General features: G+C 42.1%; 1 protein-coding gene across 2 annotated transcripts; it reads right to left on the bottom strand.

The window, feature by feature from the left end:
- Positions 1-347: 347 nt before the first annotated feature.
- LOC137024825 (H-2 class II histocompatibility antigen, I-E alpha chain-like) lies at positions 348-3826 on the bottom strand. Of its 2 annotated transcripts, none has more exons than XM_067392719.1 (4): positions 3688-3826; positions 3021-3224; positions 2514-2795; positions 348-1952 (listed from the first exon to the last, which is right to left on the bottom strand). In XM_067392719.1, exons 2-4 carry the CDS (start codon positions 3211-3213, stop codon positions 1831-1833), a joined length of 597 nt encoding a protein of 198 aa, XP_067248820.1. In that variant the 5' UTR covers positions 3214-3224; positions 3688-3826; the 3' UTR covers positions 348-1830. The 2 variants fall into 2 exon arrangements, with proteins under 2 accessions (XP_067248820.1, XP_067248819.1); XM_067392718.1 differs by having other exon boundaries at positions 3021-3266; positions 3688-3817.
- Positions 3827-20328: the final 16502 nt, after the last annotated feature.

Below are 20328 nucleotides of genomic sequence, written 5' to 3' on the forward strand. Positions count from 1 at the left end.
GAAGCAATGCATTTGTGTAAGAACAATATCCATATTAACAAGTTATAAAGTAAAATATCTAGCTTCCTCCAGACCGCCTTCCGTATTCAACTTAGGAAGAAAGCGTAACTGACATCGCGCCAGTTTAGCTTTTTTTCGTAAGTTGAATACAGAAGGCGGTCTGGCGGAAGCTAGATATTTTACTTTATAACTTGTTAAATCATTGCTGACACAACTTCTCTTAGAAGTGTATGAGTATGAGAGACAAGACATCATGGTGTCTGATCGGTCCAGTCGTAGCAGCAGGTAGGACATCACATTATTTCATTCAGACCAAAAGCAATGATTGGATGAACATTTTACTTCATGAACATTTTATTTTTTTGTACTTCCACAGAAGTTGTTATATATATATATATACACACACACACACATTTTATAAAAAAAATATCTAGACTAGGGCTGGGTAAAAAAATATCGATTTCTTGATTTTAATCGATTTTCTCATTTTTATGAACCGATATCGATTCTTAAATCCCAAGAATCGATTAGTCTAGTCTGTTTTCAGTTGATGAATGAGCAGAATATGTAGCGCCTCCCATCCAATAAATCGCAATAATCTTTGTGCTTTGTTACTTTTGATATGAAGCAAAGTCTCAGATTTCAAATTACGTTCATCGTATTATGCGATAAAGAAAAATAAATACTGTTTTGGTGCTGTTTAATGTGGCGTGACAGATCGCTTTAGCGCCTCAGTTAAAGAGAAGCATGTGATCATCCTCTCCTCCGCTTTAATACCAGTTACAGCGAAATAAACATGCATGAACATCTGAAGGTATGTTAAAATATACAGTACAACTTACTGAAATCCGTATCATGTCTCATGTAATCGCTCAATCAGTGTTTCAACCTCGGAAAGACGTCAATAAAACAGCTTGTAAACAATGTGAATATAAACTCATTAGTCAGCTAGAAAAGTGAACTCTAAAAAAGCAGCATTCTGATAAATATAGCTAAGCACCGTTACATATTCATTATAATTTTTAATGTTCTTCAATATTTAATGCATGTTTGAATAAATCAGTTATGACAACCGCAATTTAAATGTTTATATTTTTTAAAAAAAATGAATTGGAGTACAAATATGATTATGTAATTCTAAACTCTATTTATTATAAAAAACATTGAGTGTAGTTTAAGTGTTTGTATATAAATAAGTTAACCTTCAATATTATAGTAATGTAGCACCAACTGACTCTCATGTGTAGTTTACAGCATAAGTTGATTTTCCCCCTAGAAAATTTGCCATGTACTGTATCTGATATACATCCAAAATAATCAAAATCGAATCGAATCGAATCGCAAGCATGTGAATAGAAATCGAATCGAATCATGAAAAATGTGTCAATACCCAGCCCTAATTTAGACCAATATTCAAACTCTTGATTGCTATCTGAATATAAAAAGTTTCAACTAGTATAACAAAAAAAGTGTTTATAATACTGCCTAGGAAAATACTGCCTAGCCTAGCTGCAAGTAGTGAGCTGATAGAACACTGATAAGAATATTGCTTTATAATACTTTTAGTTTACTCTGACAAGTGAATTATCAAATTACATGTCAAAGGTCAAGCATGTGACAATGCTAAGTGTCTAGCCCTGCTCTAAAGATACTGTAATGACAACATGTTGTTTCATTGTTGCTCTATGTCTGTAACCTTCTACAGAATCCTATGAAATGTTGTGTTGCCTAAAATTATGCATATTAACTTTTTAAACTTCATTAAAGAAAAAGTGTTTTGTCATACAAATTTATCAAAGAAATAAGAATGTTGCTTATTGTTTGTTGCTGTCAGTCGCAGCTGTTTCCTTTAACGAGGAAGAAGGTTCCAGTAGCTACTCCCATCAGCCCCAGAGCCAGACCCACTCCACAGAACACTGCTGGACCAACACTGGGCATGGAAACTTCTACATCTGTGGACAAATCAGAGTCTTTACAACTCATCCTCATTAATCCACATTGATTAAATGACACGTTTAATTAATAGCAATTCATATCATTAATGAATGGCTTAGTTCTTCATGAGTCATACAGTAACTCAAGATTATCTGTGCATTAGTTAAGTGTGAATTAATGTATATTAGTGCACCCGTATTGTAAAGTGTTACCGTAATAGTTACGGTGAATGTGAATAAAAGGTTAAATGTGTAATTTCTGTTCAGCAACACCACCTGTCCCACCTTCCATTTTTGTTCAGGCAAACTAGTCAATTTCCAGCTAAACAGATTATTATAATCCCACCCCAAATCTATGCCATTGGTTGAGCTAGAAGCTATGTCAGACTACTAAAACAAACAGGGCAAAGTATTGAAAGCCACAGTGTTTACAGTGTTTGCTAAATAAGATTTATATTTTACAGGTATTTCTAGCATCTTATTTTAAACTGAAATAATGCAAGCCTGCTGGTGGCTGTAAAGGTTTCACAAGCTTGCGTGGTTGCATATGCAACAAAAGTTCATGAAACTCAGACTCACCCCATGTTTTGGTCTGAGGTTCCTCAAGAGATTTGTGGTTCACAGTGCAGGTGTATATGTCTCCCTCCTCAGGAACGAATGTGAGGTAGGCAAAGAAGTTGTAGGTGCCGTCATTGTTTGGGCGATACTGGCTAACCTTTATGTTGTCTGTCACGTTTATATTGTTCCTTGTCCATGAAACGGTGATGGGAGGAGGGAAGAATCCAGTCACAAGACAAATGAGTGTGTTCTCAACATCTGGCAGCACATCGTCTTTAGAATACATTGAGGTTTGGGGAGGATCTATAACATACACAGATGAGAACAAAACTTCTATAGCCCATCATAGTTCAACGATATATAACATTTATAAAGCAAGATACTGCATAACTATTAGATATTTTTCAAAATATGTGGTTTACCTTTGATATTTACAAAATGTGTTTTAAAACTTGTAAGATACATTTTTGACATGTAAAAAAGTATTATTTGTAAATATTTGTGTGTGTGTGTATTTTCAGGCCTCACCTATTTGCTCCACTGGGTTTTTGTAACCTTTAGCGAATACTGCTAAATTAAATTTACAAGTTTCCATCTCCCCAACACTGTGGTCATAAAAACCAGGATAGGTGATATCATTTGCAAAGTCAGGCAGGGTTACAACTTCATCTTTTCTATTGAAATCTGCATGGATTATTTCCTCTCCATCTGTTCCTATCATGACCTCTTTCTCTGTATCAGAACATGCACGAATTACAATATCCATATGAATAACTGAAATATAAAAAATATATTATTGACTTTTTCTGAAGAAGCACATTTCATTTATTGCTCTGCTAATTCAATGAATATTCAATCTTATTGACTTGTGAATTAACCATTATAAATTGTCAGTTACCATTATTATTCATTAATGCCATCACTGTTATTATTTTATTCTTTTAATTGTTTTTATTAGTGTGGCTAGCCAAGAAGACAAAATATTGTGCTTTACCCCATTTAAAAAAAACAATCAAACAACAGATAGAAGATTAATGTATATAACTAACATTATTTACAATATTTCAAAAAGCTTTTGTGAATTTACACTCTATAATCCATATCATAATACTTGCATATAGCTCATGCAAACATCCAAGCTTCTTAGTCTAGCCATTTTAAGGAAGCAAATAGTCATTCTAATATATTGACTCACATGTAGCCTCAGTGGAAACAACTGCATTAGAATGAACGAACGAAGCTTCATCTTGTCAGAGGTGAACACCAGTGAAACTGAGTAACTGTTTCCTCACCAGAGAAACTAGAATTTAAGTGAAAGAACACAGATACTCTTCTCTTCATGTAGCCAGTCTAGGAAAATCATAAGCAAACTATCCAATCACAGTTTGGTGTTAACCCTGACAGTGCTGTATCTTGGCAAAAGTACCATCTTTCCATCCAGACATATTAAATTTGGCCATAATGAAGATAGTTGGGTTCCATCTAAATTGTATTCTTATTCAAAAATAGCTTTTAATTTTTTTTTATTGTCAGTGGTATTTATTAATATTTTATACAGCATAGCTGCTCAGTTACAGTACTGTTGATAAATAAATAAAGAGCACAAATTAATGAATTAATGACAAAAATACCTGTTAACTGTCATGAGTATAGAAGTGAAAATGTAATAACCAAAGTTGCATGGTAGTAATTCTTTCCTTGAATGCTTTGGAATACAGGTCTAAGTTTGGTCTCTTTTGGGAGAAGACCCTTGGAAGATTATTGCTTAAATGAAAGCACTTAAAATTAACAGAGCTGGTGTCGCTGGTCCACCGGCACTCCCGCTTCCCATGCTGGGGACCAGCAAACCAGCATCCCATGATGATCCCAGCATGCAAAACATACCTTATGCTGGTGACCTTCTTTTTCAACAGAGATGTACAACCTCAAACATATGTGGTGTTCAGGTATGCTCTACGTTGTTTGTGTAACGTAGCGGGACTGAGGCAGAGATCCATATGCAAGCTTTTATTTACAGTGAGCATAGTCGTACAGGCTGGGTCGATCAGGGGCAAACAGGAACAGTAAGGAACAGGCAGAAACGTAGTCAGGGTACAGGCAGTAGGTTGAGGCAGGCGGATATCATTCACAGAACAGTATACAAGGCAAGAGTAAGGACAGGCAGCAACGGGTCAATAAACAGGAACAGGCAAGATCAAACACAGGCAGACAGGAAACAAGGAAACGCTCTGAAATGACACACTGGGTAATCAAGACTTCGCAAACTGGTGGTGTGAGTGTGAGTCCTTTATAGTCCTGATAATGAGCTGCAGCTGGGTGTGGTGATCAGTGTGGTGTGCTAGGGTGGATGTGGCAACAGGTGATAGGTGGAGTGAGTGCATGTGATTGACAGGGGGGGATGATGGGAAATATAGTCCGGAACTGACAGGATTCGTGACAGAATGTCCCCCTCCCGGAAGGCGCGTCCTCGCGCCGTAGATGGCACAACTGGGGAGGGGGGGTGGGTGCCCTGGAGACCTACAGGCAGGAGATACTGGATGTGCAGGCGGGTATGGAGGTCTCCAGGGCAGGTCCAGGAACTCAAGCAGCCACGGTGGGTCAGGTGCCACGGGCAGCCATGGCGGGTCAGGAGCCTCGGGCAGCCACGGCGGGTCAGGAGCCTCGGGCAGCCACGGCGGGTCAGGAGCCTCGGGCAGCAACGGCGGGTCGGGAAGCCACGGCGGGTCAGGTGGCTCGGGCACCCACGGCAGGTCAGATGGCTCGGGCAGCCACGGCAGGTCAGGTGGCTCGGGCAGCCACGGCAGGTCAGGTGGCTCGGGCAGCCACGGCAGGTCAGGTGGCTCGGGCAGCCACGGCAGGTCAGGTGGCTCGGGCAGCCACGGCAGGTCAGGTGGCTCGGGCAGCCACGGCAGGTCAGGTGGCTTGGGCAACCACGGCAGGTCAGGTGGCTCAGGCAGCCACGGCAGGACAGGTGGCCATGGTTGAGCAGGGTCCCCACCCACAAGCTCCCCACCCTCAGGTACACTGCCCCCCCCCCAAAAAAAGTTCTTGGGGATTTCAACGGGGTCTGTTGCGGGAGATCGGGTGGTTCCGGCAGGACCAGGCGTTCGGGTGGTGCCGGCAGGGCGAGACACCTGGGTGGCGCTGGCAGAGCAAGGAGTTTGGGCGGCGCTGGCAGGGCTAGGAGTTCAGGTGGTGCTGGCAAGGCAAGGAATTCAGGTGGCGCCGGCAGAGCAAGGCGCTTAGGCGGTGCTGGCAGGGCAAGGAATTCAATGGCTGGAACGCCCCCTACCTCCGTGAGCACCGAAGGGGCGGCCATCTTGCCCGTAGGCACTGGCAAAGCAGCCATCTTGTCCATCGCGTCCAGGGCGCTTGAGTGCGTTGCAACCGGTGCATTTGAGTGTGTTGCCATCGGCGACTTTGAGTGCGTTGCAACCAAAGAATTTGAGAGCGTTGCAAACGGCGAACTTGAGAGCGTTGCAACAGGCGAGCTTGAGAGCGTTGCAACAGACGAACTTGAGAGCGAAGCATCCGGCAGGCTTGAGAGCGAAGCGTCCGGCAGGCTTGAGAGCGAAGCGTCCGGCAGGCTTGAGAGCGAAGCGTCCGGCAGGCTTGAGAGCGAAGCGTCCGGCAGGCTTGAGAGCGAAGCGGCGACTGGCTTGAGTGCGAGGCGGCCGACTGGCTTGAGTGCGAGGCGTCCACCGGGCTTGAGAGCGGAGCGGCCAGCTGGCTTGGGTGCGTAGCGGCCGGCTGGCTTGAGAGCGAAGCGGCCGTGGGTTTCGGAATGCCAGCTGCTCGTGCTGTAGTCAGTGGAGGATCATTCATGCTGGAACGCAATCCTCTCCGCTCTCGGACAGGACCAGCGACGTGACGTGACTCTGGGCGATCAGCGGAGACGTGACGTGACTCTGGGCGATCAGCGCAGACGTGACGTGACTCTGGGCGATCAGCGGAGACGTGACGTGACTCTGGGCGATCAGCGGAGACGTGACGTGACTCTGGGCGATCAGCGGAGACGTGACGTGACTCTGGGCGATCAGCGGAGACGTGACGTGACTCTGGGCGATCAGCGGAGACGTGACGTGACTCTGGGCGATCAGCGGAGACGTGACGTGACTCTGGGCGATCAGCGGAGACGTGACGTGACTCTGGGCGATCAGCGGAGGCGTGACGTGACTCTGGGCGATCAGCGGAGGCGTGACGTTACTCTGGGCGATCAGCGGAGGCATGACGTTGCTCTGGGCGGTCAGCGGAGACATTGACTGGTGTTGTTGTTGTGATAGACGCCATCTTGTGAATGTCCTTTGGCGCAGCGGCCATTACACGACCAGACGAGGTGTTGCGTTCCTCCGTGACACCCATGGTAAATGGAGAACCAACAGTCAATAGAGCATAATCCAGAAAATGACTAAGTGAAGAACGGGGTCCCTCACGAATCAACTGTGACTTGAGTGGCTGATTAACACCTTCACAGAAAAAGTCTATGAGCACACAGTCCGGCAGGTCTGAACAATATGCAATGTCCAAGTACTCCTCAATGTAATCCTCCAGCGATCGTGAGCCCTGCTTGAGCTCTAATAACAAAAATGCAAAGTTATTACCAGACCAGTGTTCATCAGAAAAGCTGCTGGATCGTTGTTGTGGCGAAGTCTTCTGTAACGTAGCGGGACTGAGGCAGAGATCCATATGCAAGCTTTTATTTACAGTGAGCATAGTCGTACAGGCTGGGTCGATCAGGGGCAAACAGGAACAGTAAGGAACAGGCAGAAACGTAGTCAGGGTACAGGCAGTAGGTCGAGGCAGGCGGATATCATTCACAGAACAGTATACAAGGCAAGAGTCAGGACAGGCAGCAACGGGTCAATAAACAGGAACAGGCAAGATCAAACACAGGCAGACAGGAAACAAGGAAACAAGGAAACTCAGAAATGACACACTGGGTAATCAAGACTTCGCAAACTGGTGGTGTGAGTGTGAGTCCTTTATAGTCCTGATAATGAGCTGCAGCTGGGTGTGGTGATCAGTGTGGTGTGCTAGGGTGGATGTGGCAACAGGTGATAGGTGGAGTGAGTGCATGTGATTGACAGGGGGGATGATGGGAAATGTAGTCCGGAACTGACAGAATTCGTGACAGTAGGGTTATCAGTGGCAGCAGGTGAAACAATTTCTAAGTAGGGGATGCAGTTGGTTTATAATTGGACAATTTCAGCAAACATCCCAGTATGATTTCATGCTAAACAGTGAAATCTAAAGAAAAAGTTTAGGGGAAAAAAACTGAAAGAAATAAAAAATGTTACATTTGATTAGAGCTTTTTATATATTTACCCAAGTCAATGTGTAATACCAAACAGGACCACATGGAGATGCTAAAAGTCAAATCAAAACACCTTTATTTTGGGGACTTCCGGTGGCTGGGCACGAGCGATGCACGCTTAGAACTGAGCTCCGTCTCAAAAGTCTGAAAATTCGATTTAATATCCTTAAATTCAGAAATTAGTCTAGATTATTTTAACACTGAAGTATCCCTGAAAATGTCTGGCCCCAAATCCGCGAAGAATAAACCACTTCAAGATGAGACAGCATCGAAAAAGAAATGCAAAGACGGGCCAACCGAAGATCCTCCGAACCCAGCCATTTTAATGGCTCTGCAAGAACAGGAGGAAAGGTTCGCCAAGAAGGTCAAATTGGCAGTAAGAGAGGTAATGGAGGAGGTAATCTCTGGTGAAATTCAAACTTTGAAGAACATGATCGAGTCCTCGAACTCAGCACTTAACGAACTAAGACAGGATATCACCCGCCAAACCGAACTCGGTAAAACACTGCAGGCGCGGATGGACAATATGAATGCGAATATCCGTGTGGTTAAACAGGATGTTAACACGCATCACCAAGAGATATCGAACCTCCGTGACAAACTGGTTGAAATGGAGGATCGATCACGAAGATGTAACGTCCGGCTCATGGGCCTCCCTGAGTCAGCAGAGGGCGAGAATGCAGTTCAATTTCTCCAGGAGCACCTCCCGAAATGGATCCCTTCTCTTCAAGGTGGCGGGAAGATAGAAATCCAGCGCGCTCATCGAATTTATGGCAATCGTGATAAAACAAATCGCCCTCGAACACTCATCTTTCGGCTCCTCAGATATCAAGATAGGGAGAGAATTCTTAACGGAGCCAGAGCACCTCAGTCGGAAATAACCCATGGTACATCCAAACTGTTATTTTTTCCAGATTTCAGCAACGAAACAGCTCTGAAGAGAAGATCTTTTGACAGTGTGAGACGGCAGTTTGCAGACAAGGGACTACGTCCTTTCCTGTTATATCCAGCAATCCTGAAAGTAAAGTTCAACGGGTCGCTGCATCATTTCAACAACGCTGAGGATGCTGGAAAGTTTCTACTGGCACTGGATCATTCCTCGTTCTCGACGGCCTCTATACCGAGCACTTCTAATGCGTCTTCATTTCCAAGTGCATTTGATGACCAGGAAAACCCATCCGTCGTTACTTCTGAGTCGAGTTAATCAGTACAACTGGAATTGGTAAGCAAATGGGCCTTGTCTAATTAGGTCTGATGTGTTGTATTCAGTAACATTTCTGATATTCGTTTGGACTCGGACTTGGGACGTGATACTTTGAATAGCCACAGGCAGTAAAACTTTGAGTTTTGTTTAATTTTCTCCAACCAAAGAGAAAGAATTTTATATCTTGTCTCTTGCGGATGGATTGTATTGTTCCAGTTTTTGTTGTTGTTGTTAAATGTTCTATCGCCAAAGCCTTGCTGTTTTTGTGTAAGATATGTGCATCATATATCGTTTTCTTGTTTATGTGTTTATGTTACAATTTTATGCAGGCACTGTTATATACTAAATATCCGATGTTAAGATCCCTAACATGAATATGCCATTTAATGTAATGTCGTGGAATGTCCGCGGCCTAAACTCGCCGATTAAACGAACAAAGTGCTTAGAATTTCTTAAGCGTAAAAATATCTCCATTGCTTTGATCCAAGAAACTCATTTAAAAACTAATGATATACATAGATTTCAGAACAGATTTTATAAATGTGTAGCTCATTCTTCTGCTCCGAATAAAACTAAAGGAGTTGCTATTCTGTTTGATAGGAAATTAGGAGTAAACGTCGATAAATGTGGAAAAGACAATGCTGGACGGTTATCATATGTGTTAGTAATGGTCCATAATCTAAAAATTTGTTTTGTATCCATATATTGCCCAAATATACCTGACCCCAACTTTTTCAATGCAACTTTAGCTACTCTCTTAGACATGCCTGAGTACTTAATGGTAGTAGGTGGTGATTTCAATCAGGTATGTGATATATCTCTAGACAGGTCTACGATTATCTGTTCTGGTTTAGATGTACCTTCTGGGATTAACACATTTATTGCTGAATTGAACATTGTTGACGCCTGGCACCTACGACATCCCTTAGTGAAAAATTACACCTTTTTCTCCTGTAGACATAAGACTTATTCTAGAATTGACTACATTTTTGTTTCACCTCAATTAAATAGTTTAATCACATCTACAGACATTCTCCCTATCACTATTTCAGATCATGCCCCTGTGATATATACCTTTGAGCTTACACGGAATCCTGGTAAACGTACACACAGATGGCGCTTTAATACAACTTTACTTCAGAACTCAGAATTCCTGAAGCAATTGAAAGTCAATCTCAAATTATTTTTAGAAATTAATCTAGGTTCAGTGTCATCACCCCAAATACTTTGGGAAACAACCAAATGTTTTATCAGGGGGGAATCTATCTCATTTGCTACTCATATGAAGGCTTCCAGGAATTACAGAATTGAACAGTTAGAAAACGAGATTCAGCTAGTGGAATCAGAGCAGAAGCGCCAGTTCTCCAATCAAAAACATGCATCTCTTTTAGCTTTAAAATTTGAATTAAATAACCTGTTAAAATCTAAAGCAGAGTTCTCTATCCATCGTACTAGAGTGACTTATTACAGTCAAAGTGAAAACTCAAGCAGACTCCTAGCTGCTAAATTAAAGCAAAATGAGTCATTTTCCATTATCAATGCAATACAAACTCCATTAGGATCGGTTACCTATGATGCAGAGGAAATTAATGATACCTTCAGACTTTTTTATTCTAATCTCTATAAAGCAGAATCTAATTTTGACACAGTTGCCCTTAAATCCTATCTTTCAAAGCTTTATTTACCTTCGCTGTCCAAAGAAGAAGCAGAATTTCTTGATACACCTCCCACTCTTACAGAATTAAAAGATGCACTTTCCTCAATGAAAAGAGGCAAATTTCCAGGTCTAGATGGTTTTCCTCCAGATTTATTCCTGGAATTATGGGATAGTATAGGACCACTTCTTCTAAATTCTATTAACTATGCCCTTAGAACTGGCTCATTTCATCGTGATCAAAATACATCACTTATTTCTGTGTTGCTTAAGAAAGGCAAGTCTCCTCTAAATTGTGGCAGTTATAGACCTATATCTTTAATTACAACAGAGTTAAAAATTTTTGCAAAACTTTTAGTTAAAAGACTAGAGCTATCTGTGAGCAAACGGATTCATTTTGATCAGTCTGGATTCTTAAGAGGGAGACTTGCATCTGACAATGTCAGACGTCTTTTGCACATCATCCACGCATCTGAAATGGATATTCTTCCTGCAGCCGTTTTTACTTTAGATGCACAAAAGGCATTCGATCGGGTAGGGTGGGAGTATCTTTGGACAGTGCTGGAAGAATTTGGCTTCGGAAGAACATTCATATCAATGGTTAAAACACTTTACACTAATCCTTTTGCAGTCGTATTAACGGGTAATATTATGTCAAAGCCATTTCCTCTGCACCGCGGTACCCGTCAGGGCTGTCCGCTCTCTCCCCTACTTTTTGCGTTGTCAATTGAGCCGTTAGCACAGTCGATTAGATTAGATTCTCTTATATCACCCATCGTTATAAAAGGAATACAGCATAACATTTCTCTTTATGCGGACGACATACTACTATATTTTACCAATATACATGTCTCCTTACAACAAATAATAAAAGTTTTTACCCAGTTCAGTCAATTCTCTGGCTATAAAATTAACTGGGATAAATCCCTTCTTGTTCCTTTAAATGACTCTGCAAAATGTCTTACATTACCACCCATTCCTCATATTCAATGGCATGACACAGCATTTACATATTTAGGATTAAAAATTGCAAATTTTTCTAATATAGCACATATGAATTATGACAAACTTAAACTTGAAATCTTGGCTGATATGCAAAGATGGTCTAATCTTAAAATGTCTCTGCAAGGTAGAATTTCAATAATAAAAATGAATGTTCTTGGTAGGTTGAATTTTCTTTTTTCTATGATTCCTCTACCTCCACCTGTAAACTATTTTAAGGAATTGCAATCTCAGATCTCTAATTTTATTTGGGATGGTAAAAAACCCTGTATCCGCCTCAGTACTCTTCAGCGGATGAAATCGTCTGGTGGTTTGGCACTGCCCGACTTCGAACTGTATTATTGGTCCTTTCAGGTGAAATCGCTTACAATTTGGTTTGATAAAGACTCTGTACTTCCCTGGCGCCAGATGGAACAAGGACTTGTAAAACCTCATAGAATTGAAGATCTGTTATTTGCTGGACTTAATCCTAAACTGGCACATAAATTATATGGGCCAATTATAGGCCACTCCCTGCAAATTTGGTCAGCTGTTCAGAGTCATATGGGTTGCAATACTAAACTTTGTGATCGCTCCCCCATTTGGTATAACTATAATCTACTGCAGAACTCTGGCCCATATTTCAATGCAAGCTGGGCTTCCGGGGTAGTTTACATTTTGCAAGATTTGTATGGAGAAAACGGCTTAAAATCATTTCAGGACCTTAAAGTAAGATACTCTCTTCCTGGTTTTTCCTGGTTTTTGTACCTACAATTGAGATCAGCAATTAAAGCCCATGGAGTCCCTTGGGATTCTGCCCTGCCTGTTCACCCGTTGAGTCTGTGGATTAATCCAGGAACATCATGCACTGGACTGGTATCTAGAATATATACTCAATTAATCTCAAAACGTGATAAAGCTCTGGGAGTGATTGAATCATGGAATCGTGACCTTAAGGAGAGAGGCATGGAATTGGACTGGGGGAATGTATGGAACAATGTGTTTATTTCTTCAAAGAATCCTGCACATCAGTTGATTCATTTTAAGTTTGTTCAGAAATTTTATCTTTCCCCATACAGACGTTTTAAAATGAAGCTTACAGATACCCCAGTCTGTACAAAATGTCATTTGAATATGGTTGGCACTTACCTGCACATATTCTGGGATTGCCCAGATGTCTCTAATTTTTGGTCCCAAGTGGCAGTATTTCTTGAAGATATTTTGGAGTTTCCAATTCCTAAACTGCTTACCCTATTTTTATTCAATGATGATTCTTCACTTAGAACTATTACTAATTTGGCTTCTAAGAAAATTATATTTGCAGGTTTAACTGCTGCTAAAAAAACTATAATCCATTCTTGGTTTTCTCCTGGACCCCCTTCAATAAAAGAATGGTTTAACTATTTCAGAGATATTGTTCTTATAGAGAGATCATTGGCTGTCATTCACAAAGCACGTAGCTTCACTTTAGATGCTTGGGATAAAGTTGTTGTTGCACTCTTGAAACCACCTGTTTTTTCTCAAGTTTAGCACGTAATCAAAATGGGTCTTAACAACATCACTGCAACTGTATTTTATTTATATATTTATGTAATTGTGTAATTTTTATTTTATTTATTTATTTTTTTTTTTTGCAATGTATTTATTGTAATTTTTTTTATTTTATTCTTTTGCAATGTATTTATTGTAACCTTTTTTTTTATTTTGTTTTATTTTTATTTATTTATTTATTTATTTATTTTGCAATGTATTTATTTTTATTTACTTATTTTCTTTTTCCCAAGGCTTTGGCAATTGTATATAGTTTGAAAAGTGATGTTATTTTATATACATGAATATACATGTATACTATTTGGCATATAACAAACTAAATTATACATTGTATACCAAATAAAAAGTTGGTCACAAAAAAAAAAAACACCTTTATTTATATAGCGCTTTATACAGTATATGTCATGGTTATCCTTCATTGTGTTTCCCAGTGTGTCTGATTAGTCATCACGTTCCCCTGCACGGTTAATCATCTTGTTATTTCCCTGATTATTTATACCCAGTGTTCTCCCTTATTCTCTGTCCGTTCTCGTCTATGTTGAGTTAGTGTATGTTTCCTGTCTGATCTCCAGAGTTTGTCATTAAATACCATTATTACTATTATTATCCTTCATCTTCATGAGTTTTATACTAACAACCCCTAACAATATACAGATTGTTACAAAGCAGCTTTACAGCGATAAACAGTAAAATAACAATTCATTGAGGCAAATAGAATTAAATTCTGCTGTAAAGCAGCTCTAAAATGATTTTACATGATTTAATTATGTACATTGGTTCCACTTGATTTAGTTAGGTTACTTAATTTGTTCATGTAAATTCAACATAATGGAATCAACTGTTTTAAGGGACCAAATTAAATTGCTTCAAAGTGACTTTTTCTTAGGTTTGACAAAAAATCTGTTCAAGTACATAAAAGTGTGGAGGTATACAAGGACCTTTATTTTGAAAGGGTTTTTTTTTGGGGAAAGGAAAAGTAGGACGGGGGTTCCAGAAAAGGAAGGAAGTGAGTGAGACGAGGAGCACGAAAAATTTTTTTTTTGGGGGTCGTTATTTTCTGGAGTATACGTGTGAACAGCATTTGACAAGCATCGTGGTGAGCGGACGAGAAGCTGGACCGAGCTTGTGGTGTTGTGAGTTTTGACCGAGCCTGAACGCCGAGAAACTGAACTTCATGCCTGCGATATATCAGGAGGTGTATTGTTTTCCGTGCTAGCTGAGACAGTGTGTTGACACGAGTGTTGTCTTCTACAGAAGGGAGCTGAGATACTGTGAGTTTTTTCTTTCACTGTTGTTAAGCACAGTAGCTATTCTGAAGATACACGGACGTTATTTGTTGTTTTTGAAGCAAAGCAGCTCGGATCGAGTGATTTTGTGACTGTTTGTTCAAGCCGAAATCCTTGTGCATCATTTTTGATACAATAGTGACGCCGTGTGGACACAAACGGCATTGCGAGCTCATTGACGCTCTTCTTTTGATTATATTTTTTTTTTTTTTCCTATTCTTCCGTATTTAGTCGTTGCCCCTGGCAATAAATTTTCCTTCTGTTTTTGATGGTTATTTTTGGACACTTTGCAGTGTTTTCACTTGGAGAAATTCTTTTTGGATGGACATTTGCATGGACTTGAGAACGGATAACTGAGTTTGCACGAGTGAATGGACCCGAATTACATTGTTGTTGTTTTTTTTGAGGGACTGTCTCGTCTATCAGAAACGTTCGTGTTTTTTTGGAACATTATTTTTTTTTGAACATTATTTTCCCAGTCTTTGAAGTAAAAGAAGAGACTTTCTGTTTCCGAACTGGTGACTATTTGCTTGATATAATTGCCCTGCCATATCTGGACACTCCAATGCCAGCCTAGTTCTACTGTGAGGTAAAACTTTAACTTTGGGGTTGTGAATTTCACTCAGGTATGTGTATTGAAGTCTTCCAAGGTGGAATGAAACATCTGTAATGTACTTTTGAGTGAACTGTGTACCTTCAGAGCATTTATTCTATCAGAACTGTTATTTTTTTTTATATATTTTTGAGTATTATTGTTGAAAGAAAAGAAACCAAATTGGATCTGAACAAAAGTTTTTTTATTTTTTATTTTTTGTACATTTCTTGGTAAAACCATTAAGACACGTGAAACAAAGAATTTATTCCATGATTGTTGTTTTCTTTATTTTGTTTAACTCTGCTAGATATTTTAAAAAAAAGTGTAAAACTTCTGTTATCTTGGAGTAGGGGCGTTCCTACTGTCTTGTGGGCTGGTAGAGGGGAAGAGGGGTCAAACAACGATTATTCTCTGGGAAGCTACCGTGTATTTTATTAAATTTCAGAGCCTCAATCCTCATCAGTCGCTGTTACAAAAGACAAAATTCACAAGACAGATAAAAAACATACTTTTATATATTTAAGTATAGGAATTAATTGTACTGGGGAGTTGGAGACCTAGATCTTGTCAATCCCTAGTCATCCAAGATATATTGCAGCTGAAGATAAATTCACCCCTACATTGTAGTGAAATTTCCCGCTACATTAATTTGGCGTCACGAACAGGATACATACCTAGCCTGATTTTCTTTGTTGTAGTGTTCTGTCTCAGGTCTGTGAGCAAGCTGAAAAATGGCAGAACTGGAAGAACTGAAGAAGGAGTTTGCTGAAATGCAGAGGAGGTTAGCGGAGCAAGCCGGTGCATTGGATCATGCCAGAATGGAACAGCGAGAAGCTCTTTCGTTGGCAAGGGCAGTAATGGAGCAGCAAGCATCCACTCGTGCAACCCCAGCAACAATCTATATCCCAAGAGATCACAAACTTACCGATTTCACTGGCACCACTAAGCCTGGAGAAGGGAGCGTGGAGGAGTGGATAGTATCAATGAAATCAGCATTTCGGGTCATGAAGGTGCCAGAGGAAGATCAAGTGGAGCTGATAAAGCAGCACCTAAAGGGGGAAGCTAAAGATACGGTGAAGTTCATGCTTGAAGAAGGGGATAACAGTATGAAGTCTATCTTCAAGCTGCTTCAGGAAACCTATGGGGATAAGGTGCCCATTGGCACAAGGTTAAAAGACTTCTATGATCGAAAACAAGCACCCGGCGAGACTATACGTGCCTATGCTTATGACTTACGTGAGAAACTGTACAAGGTAAAACGCAGAGAACCAAGCAGAGTGTCGAATGAAGAGAGTGTTCTGAAAGAACAGTTAGTCCTTGGACTAAGGGATGATTTCCTAAGAAGAGAGATGAAACAAAGGATTAAGGAAGAGCGAAGTTTGACTTTTGCACAGCTGATGCAGGATGCCATCACATGGTCTGAGGAAGAGGAAGCACAGTCTGAAAGTAACTTGAAAACCCCTGCACGCACGAGAGCTGCAATTCACACTACAGTTGCGACTGATGACAGTTCATCTTCACTAACGTTAGAAAAGTTGCATGAGGCAATAGAGAAAATAGCTGCACGCCAGGAGGAATTGTACAGAATAGTCCATAGTCAAGGGAGAGTTAGCCCCCAGCCTGCTGGTGCAAGAAGACAGCCACTGAAAAACAGTGAAGGGAAATATATCTGTTACACATGTGGTGAACCAGGTCACACCAGTCGACAGTGCGGTCAGCATAAGGAGCTGAGTAGCCGGGGTGCTGCATCATCACAAATGGCTGGAATGACTGAGTCGTTAAGAGGAGCTTCATTGGGTGAATTGGCGAGCACAAATGGGCCTTCAGTAATACGGAGCCATAAAGCTGATTGGAAGGCTGATGTGGTGCCAGTAACCCTAAAGGAGAGCGCTTTTGGAGACTGTCTGACAGTAGACATAAAAATAGCAGGGGTGCCCACCAAATGCCTGCTGGACACAGGTTCAGAGGTCACCACCATCTCAGAGTCTCACTTTAAACAGCATTTCGGAGGGCAAGAGATGCAACTGTCGTCTGCTAACTGGGTCCGCCTCACTGCTGCGAACGGGCTAGACATTCCTGTTCTTGGATGTCTACAGGCAGATATAGAGTGCATGGGAAGTCGGCTTCCAGGGAAGTGTGTTTTCGTGCTCACACAATCCAACCCCGATGCGCAGGAGATGAAAGGATTGGATGGAATTGTGGGAATGAATGTCCTTAGTGAATTAAAAAACCTTGTACTGTCTGGAAAGGAGTTGAACGAAGAAAGCAAAGTCAGCCGAGGCACAGATGCTAATGTAAGGAGAGTGATAGCAAGAGTGAAGAAAGATGAGGGGTTCTTGGGTCCAGAAGGAAGGATAGGATTTGTTAAGGTGTCTGGGAAGCAAGTTGTGACAATCCCGCCCTTAAGTGAGAAGATTGTGGAAGGCCACTGCAGTATACCTCAGCAAGTGAAGCGTCAAGTGCTGGTGGAATGCACAGATTCTGTTACCCTTCCAAAAGGACTGTTAGTAGCCAATGTGCTTGCGAGCCCAGAAAAAGGAAGAGTCCCGGTGCGAGTGTTAAATATCTGTCAGGAAACTATCAGGTTGATGCCGAGATCCAGGATTGCAGTTGTGTCGAAGCCTCAGAAAGTAGTCCCAAAGCAAATGGTGGAATTTGAAGAGGATGAGGGCGAGTTACGCGTTAAGCGACATATGCAGTGCTGTGTTAAGATGGAGAATCAGCCTGAGCAAATGGAAATTCCAGTGCAAGTGAACCAGGATGGACTGTCTGAGGTGCAACGTGAGGAGTTAAATGCCCTGCTGGCACGTTACAGTGATGTTTTCTCCAAGAGCGACACAGATTTTGGATATACAACAACAGTGACGCATAGCATTCCTACAGGAGATGCACAGCCCATAAAGCAACGCCACCGACGAGTCCCACCTCACGTTTTCCAAGAGTTTAAGAGACATGTGCAGGATCTTGTCAGTCAAGGTGTACTGAAGGAGAGTCGCAGTCCGTGGGCCTCACCTGCAGTCATTGTGATAAAAAAGGACGGAGGCGTTCGTTTTTGCTGTGACTACAGGAGACTCAATCAAGTAACATTCAAGGATGCCTACCCCCTTCCACGTGTGGAGGAATCCTTGGATGCTTTGGGGAAAGCACAGTTGTTTTCCACCCTGGATCTCACAGCAGGTTACTTCCAAGTGGCGGTAAATGACTCAGATCGGGAAAAGACTGCTGTCACAACACCATTCGGGTTGTATGAGTGGACACGGATGCCGTTTGGTTTATGCAACGCTCCGGCCACCTTTCAGCGTTTGATGGGTGCGGCGTTAGGTGATCTGGCATTTGATACTCTCTTGATCTACCTTGATGATATTATTGTGTTCTCGGTTGATTTCAAGAGTCATTGTGAGAAGTTGGAGCTGGTCTTCTCAAGGTTACGCCAGCACGGACTAAAGCTCAAACCAAGCAAATGTTTCCTCCTGAAGCCAGAGGTCCGGTTCTTGGGACACATCATTTCGTCGAAGAGAGTTCAGGTGGACAAGGACAAGGTTCAGTGCTTGGATGCGTGGCCTCCACCGTCGAATGTGAGGGAGGTTAGACAGCTGTTGGGATTTATGGGTTACTACCGCCGGTTTGTTCCAGGGTTCGCACAGCTGGCCAAGCCCCTACATGCCCTAGTTGGGAAAGGTAACAAAGGCAAGTCGTCAGAACCATTCATCTGGAGAGAGGATTGTCAGACTGCATTCAACAGACTAAAGAGTTGTCTCATGTCACCTCCAATTCTTGCTTACCCTGATTTCCAGTGTCCATTTATACTTACGACGGATGGGAGCCTCAATGGACTTGGAGCCATACTCAGTCAAAAACAGGGAGGCGTAGAACGCGTCATTGCTTACGCAAGCAGAGGTCTAAAGGGATCTGAAAGGAATGACCGGTATTACAGTGCATTCAAGTTGGAGTTACTAGCCCTTAAATGGGCAGTAACCGAGAAATTTAAGGAGTACCTGATGTTTGCAAAATTTCAGGTTATTACCGACCACAACCCTCTCCGCTACTTGGAAACAGCCAACCTTGGGGCAGTAGAGCAGCGTTGGGCTGCACAGTTAGCGGAGTTCAACTTTGAGGTTTGTTACAAGCCTGGCAGACAGAACACCAATGCTGATGTTCTTTCTAGGATTCCTTGGGGTATGGAACCCGAGGAGGATGATATAGGAAAAGACTTCATTCGGTTGACCTCAGATGAGGTACGGGCATGCCTGTGGCCAGGTAAAGAAGAAGAGGATGACAAGTCCGCGGTCAGAGTTGCCAAACAAGCAGCCATAAAGAGGGGTGTTGATGGTTATAACTGGTCGTCCATCAAAGAACAACAGAGGAAGGATCCTTGTATAGCACCTGTGTACGACGCTGTACTTGAAAACAGGAGGTTAGTGACACGTAGTTTCCGGGGTATGGAAACTCAACAAAAGAAATTAGCGAGGCAGCTGGAGCGTCTGAAACTAAGGCATCAAGTGCTCTTCCGAGTGATTATGGATCCAAGAGATGGAGAGGAAATTTGGCAGTTGGTTGTGCCAGACTCTCTTCGGGAGAAAGTGTATGAGGGAGTGCACGAGCATGGAGGACATTTTGGAAGTAGGAGTACGTTAGAGCAGATGCGACGGGGTTATTATTGGCCCTCAATGGCCAATGATGTGCAGACATGGGTATCCCAGTGTCGGAGGTGTACCTTAGCTAAGGATGTGTTCCCCAAGATTCGTGCTCCTATGACCTGCACCAACGTAACTGCACCTCTAGAAGTTCTTGCCATGGATTACACTGTGCTTGAGAGATCGGCAGGGGGCTATGAGAATGTTTTAGTGCTTACGGACATGTTTACAAGATTTACTGTGGCAGTCCCGACTAAAAATCAAACAGCACTTACTACCGCCAAAGCTCTTGTACGACATTGGTTTGTCTGCTATGGATGTCCTGCCCGGCTGCACTCGGATCAAGGGAGGTGTTTTGAAGCCAGTGTAATCAAGGAGCTCTGTAAGCTGTATGGAATCAGCAAGAGTCGCACCAGTCCTTATCATCCGCAAGGGAACGCACAGTGTGAAAGGTTCAATCGCACGATGCACGACATGCTGCGGACATTACCTGCGGAAAAGAAGAAGGATTGGAAGACTTACCTGCCTGAACTAGTGATGGCTTACAATAGCCACGTTCATTCATCAACAGGTTACTCTCCATTTTACTTAATGTTTGGGCGAGACGCGAGGCTGCC

This window comes from Chanodichthys erythropterus, chromosome 8 (assembly GCF_024489055.1).
Source record: "Chanodichthys erythropterus isolate Z2021 chromosome 8, ASM2448905v1, whole genome shotgun sequence".
In the NCBI taxonomy this organism is placed as follows: Eukaryota; Metazoa; Chordata; class Actinopteri; order Cypriniformes; family Xenocyprididae; genus Chanodichthys; species Chanodichthys erythropterus.

What these genes read in the sequence shown, in the direction of transcription:
- LOC137024825 (XM_067392718.1), bottom strand. Translation starts at nt 3,258, where the DNA reads ATGGATATTGTAATTCGTGCATGTTCTGATACAGAGAAAGAGGTCATG. An exon ending in AAACCCAGTGGAGCAAATAG is followed by an intron (nt 2,796 to 3,020) that starts GTGAGGCCTGAA and finishes TGTATGTTATAG; the next exon opens with ATCCTCCCCAAACCTCAATG. An exon ending in ACCTCAGACCAAAACATGGG is followed by an intron (nt 1,953 to 2,513) that starts GTGAGTCTGAGT and finishes ATTTGTCCACAG; the next exon opens with ATGTAGAAGTTTCCATGCCC.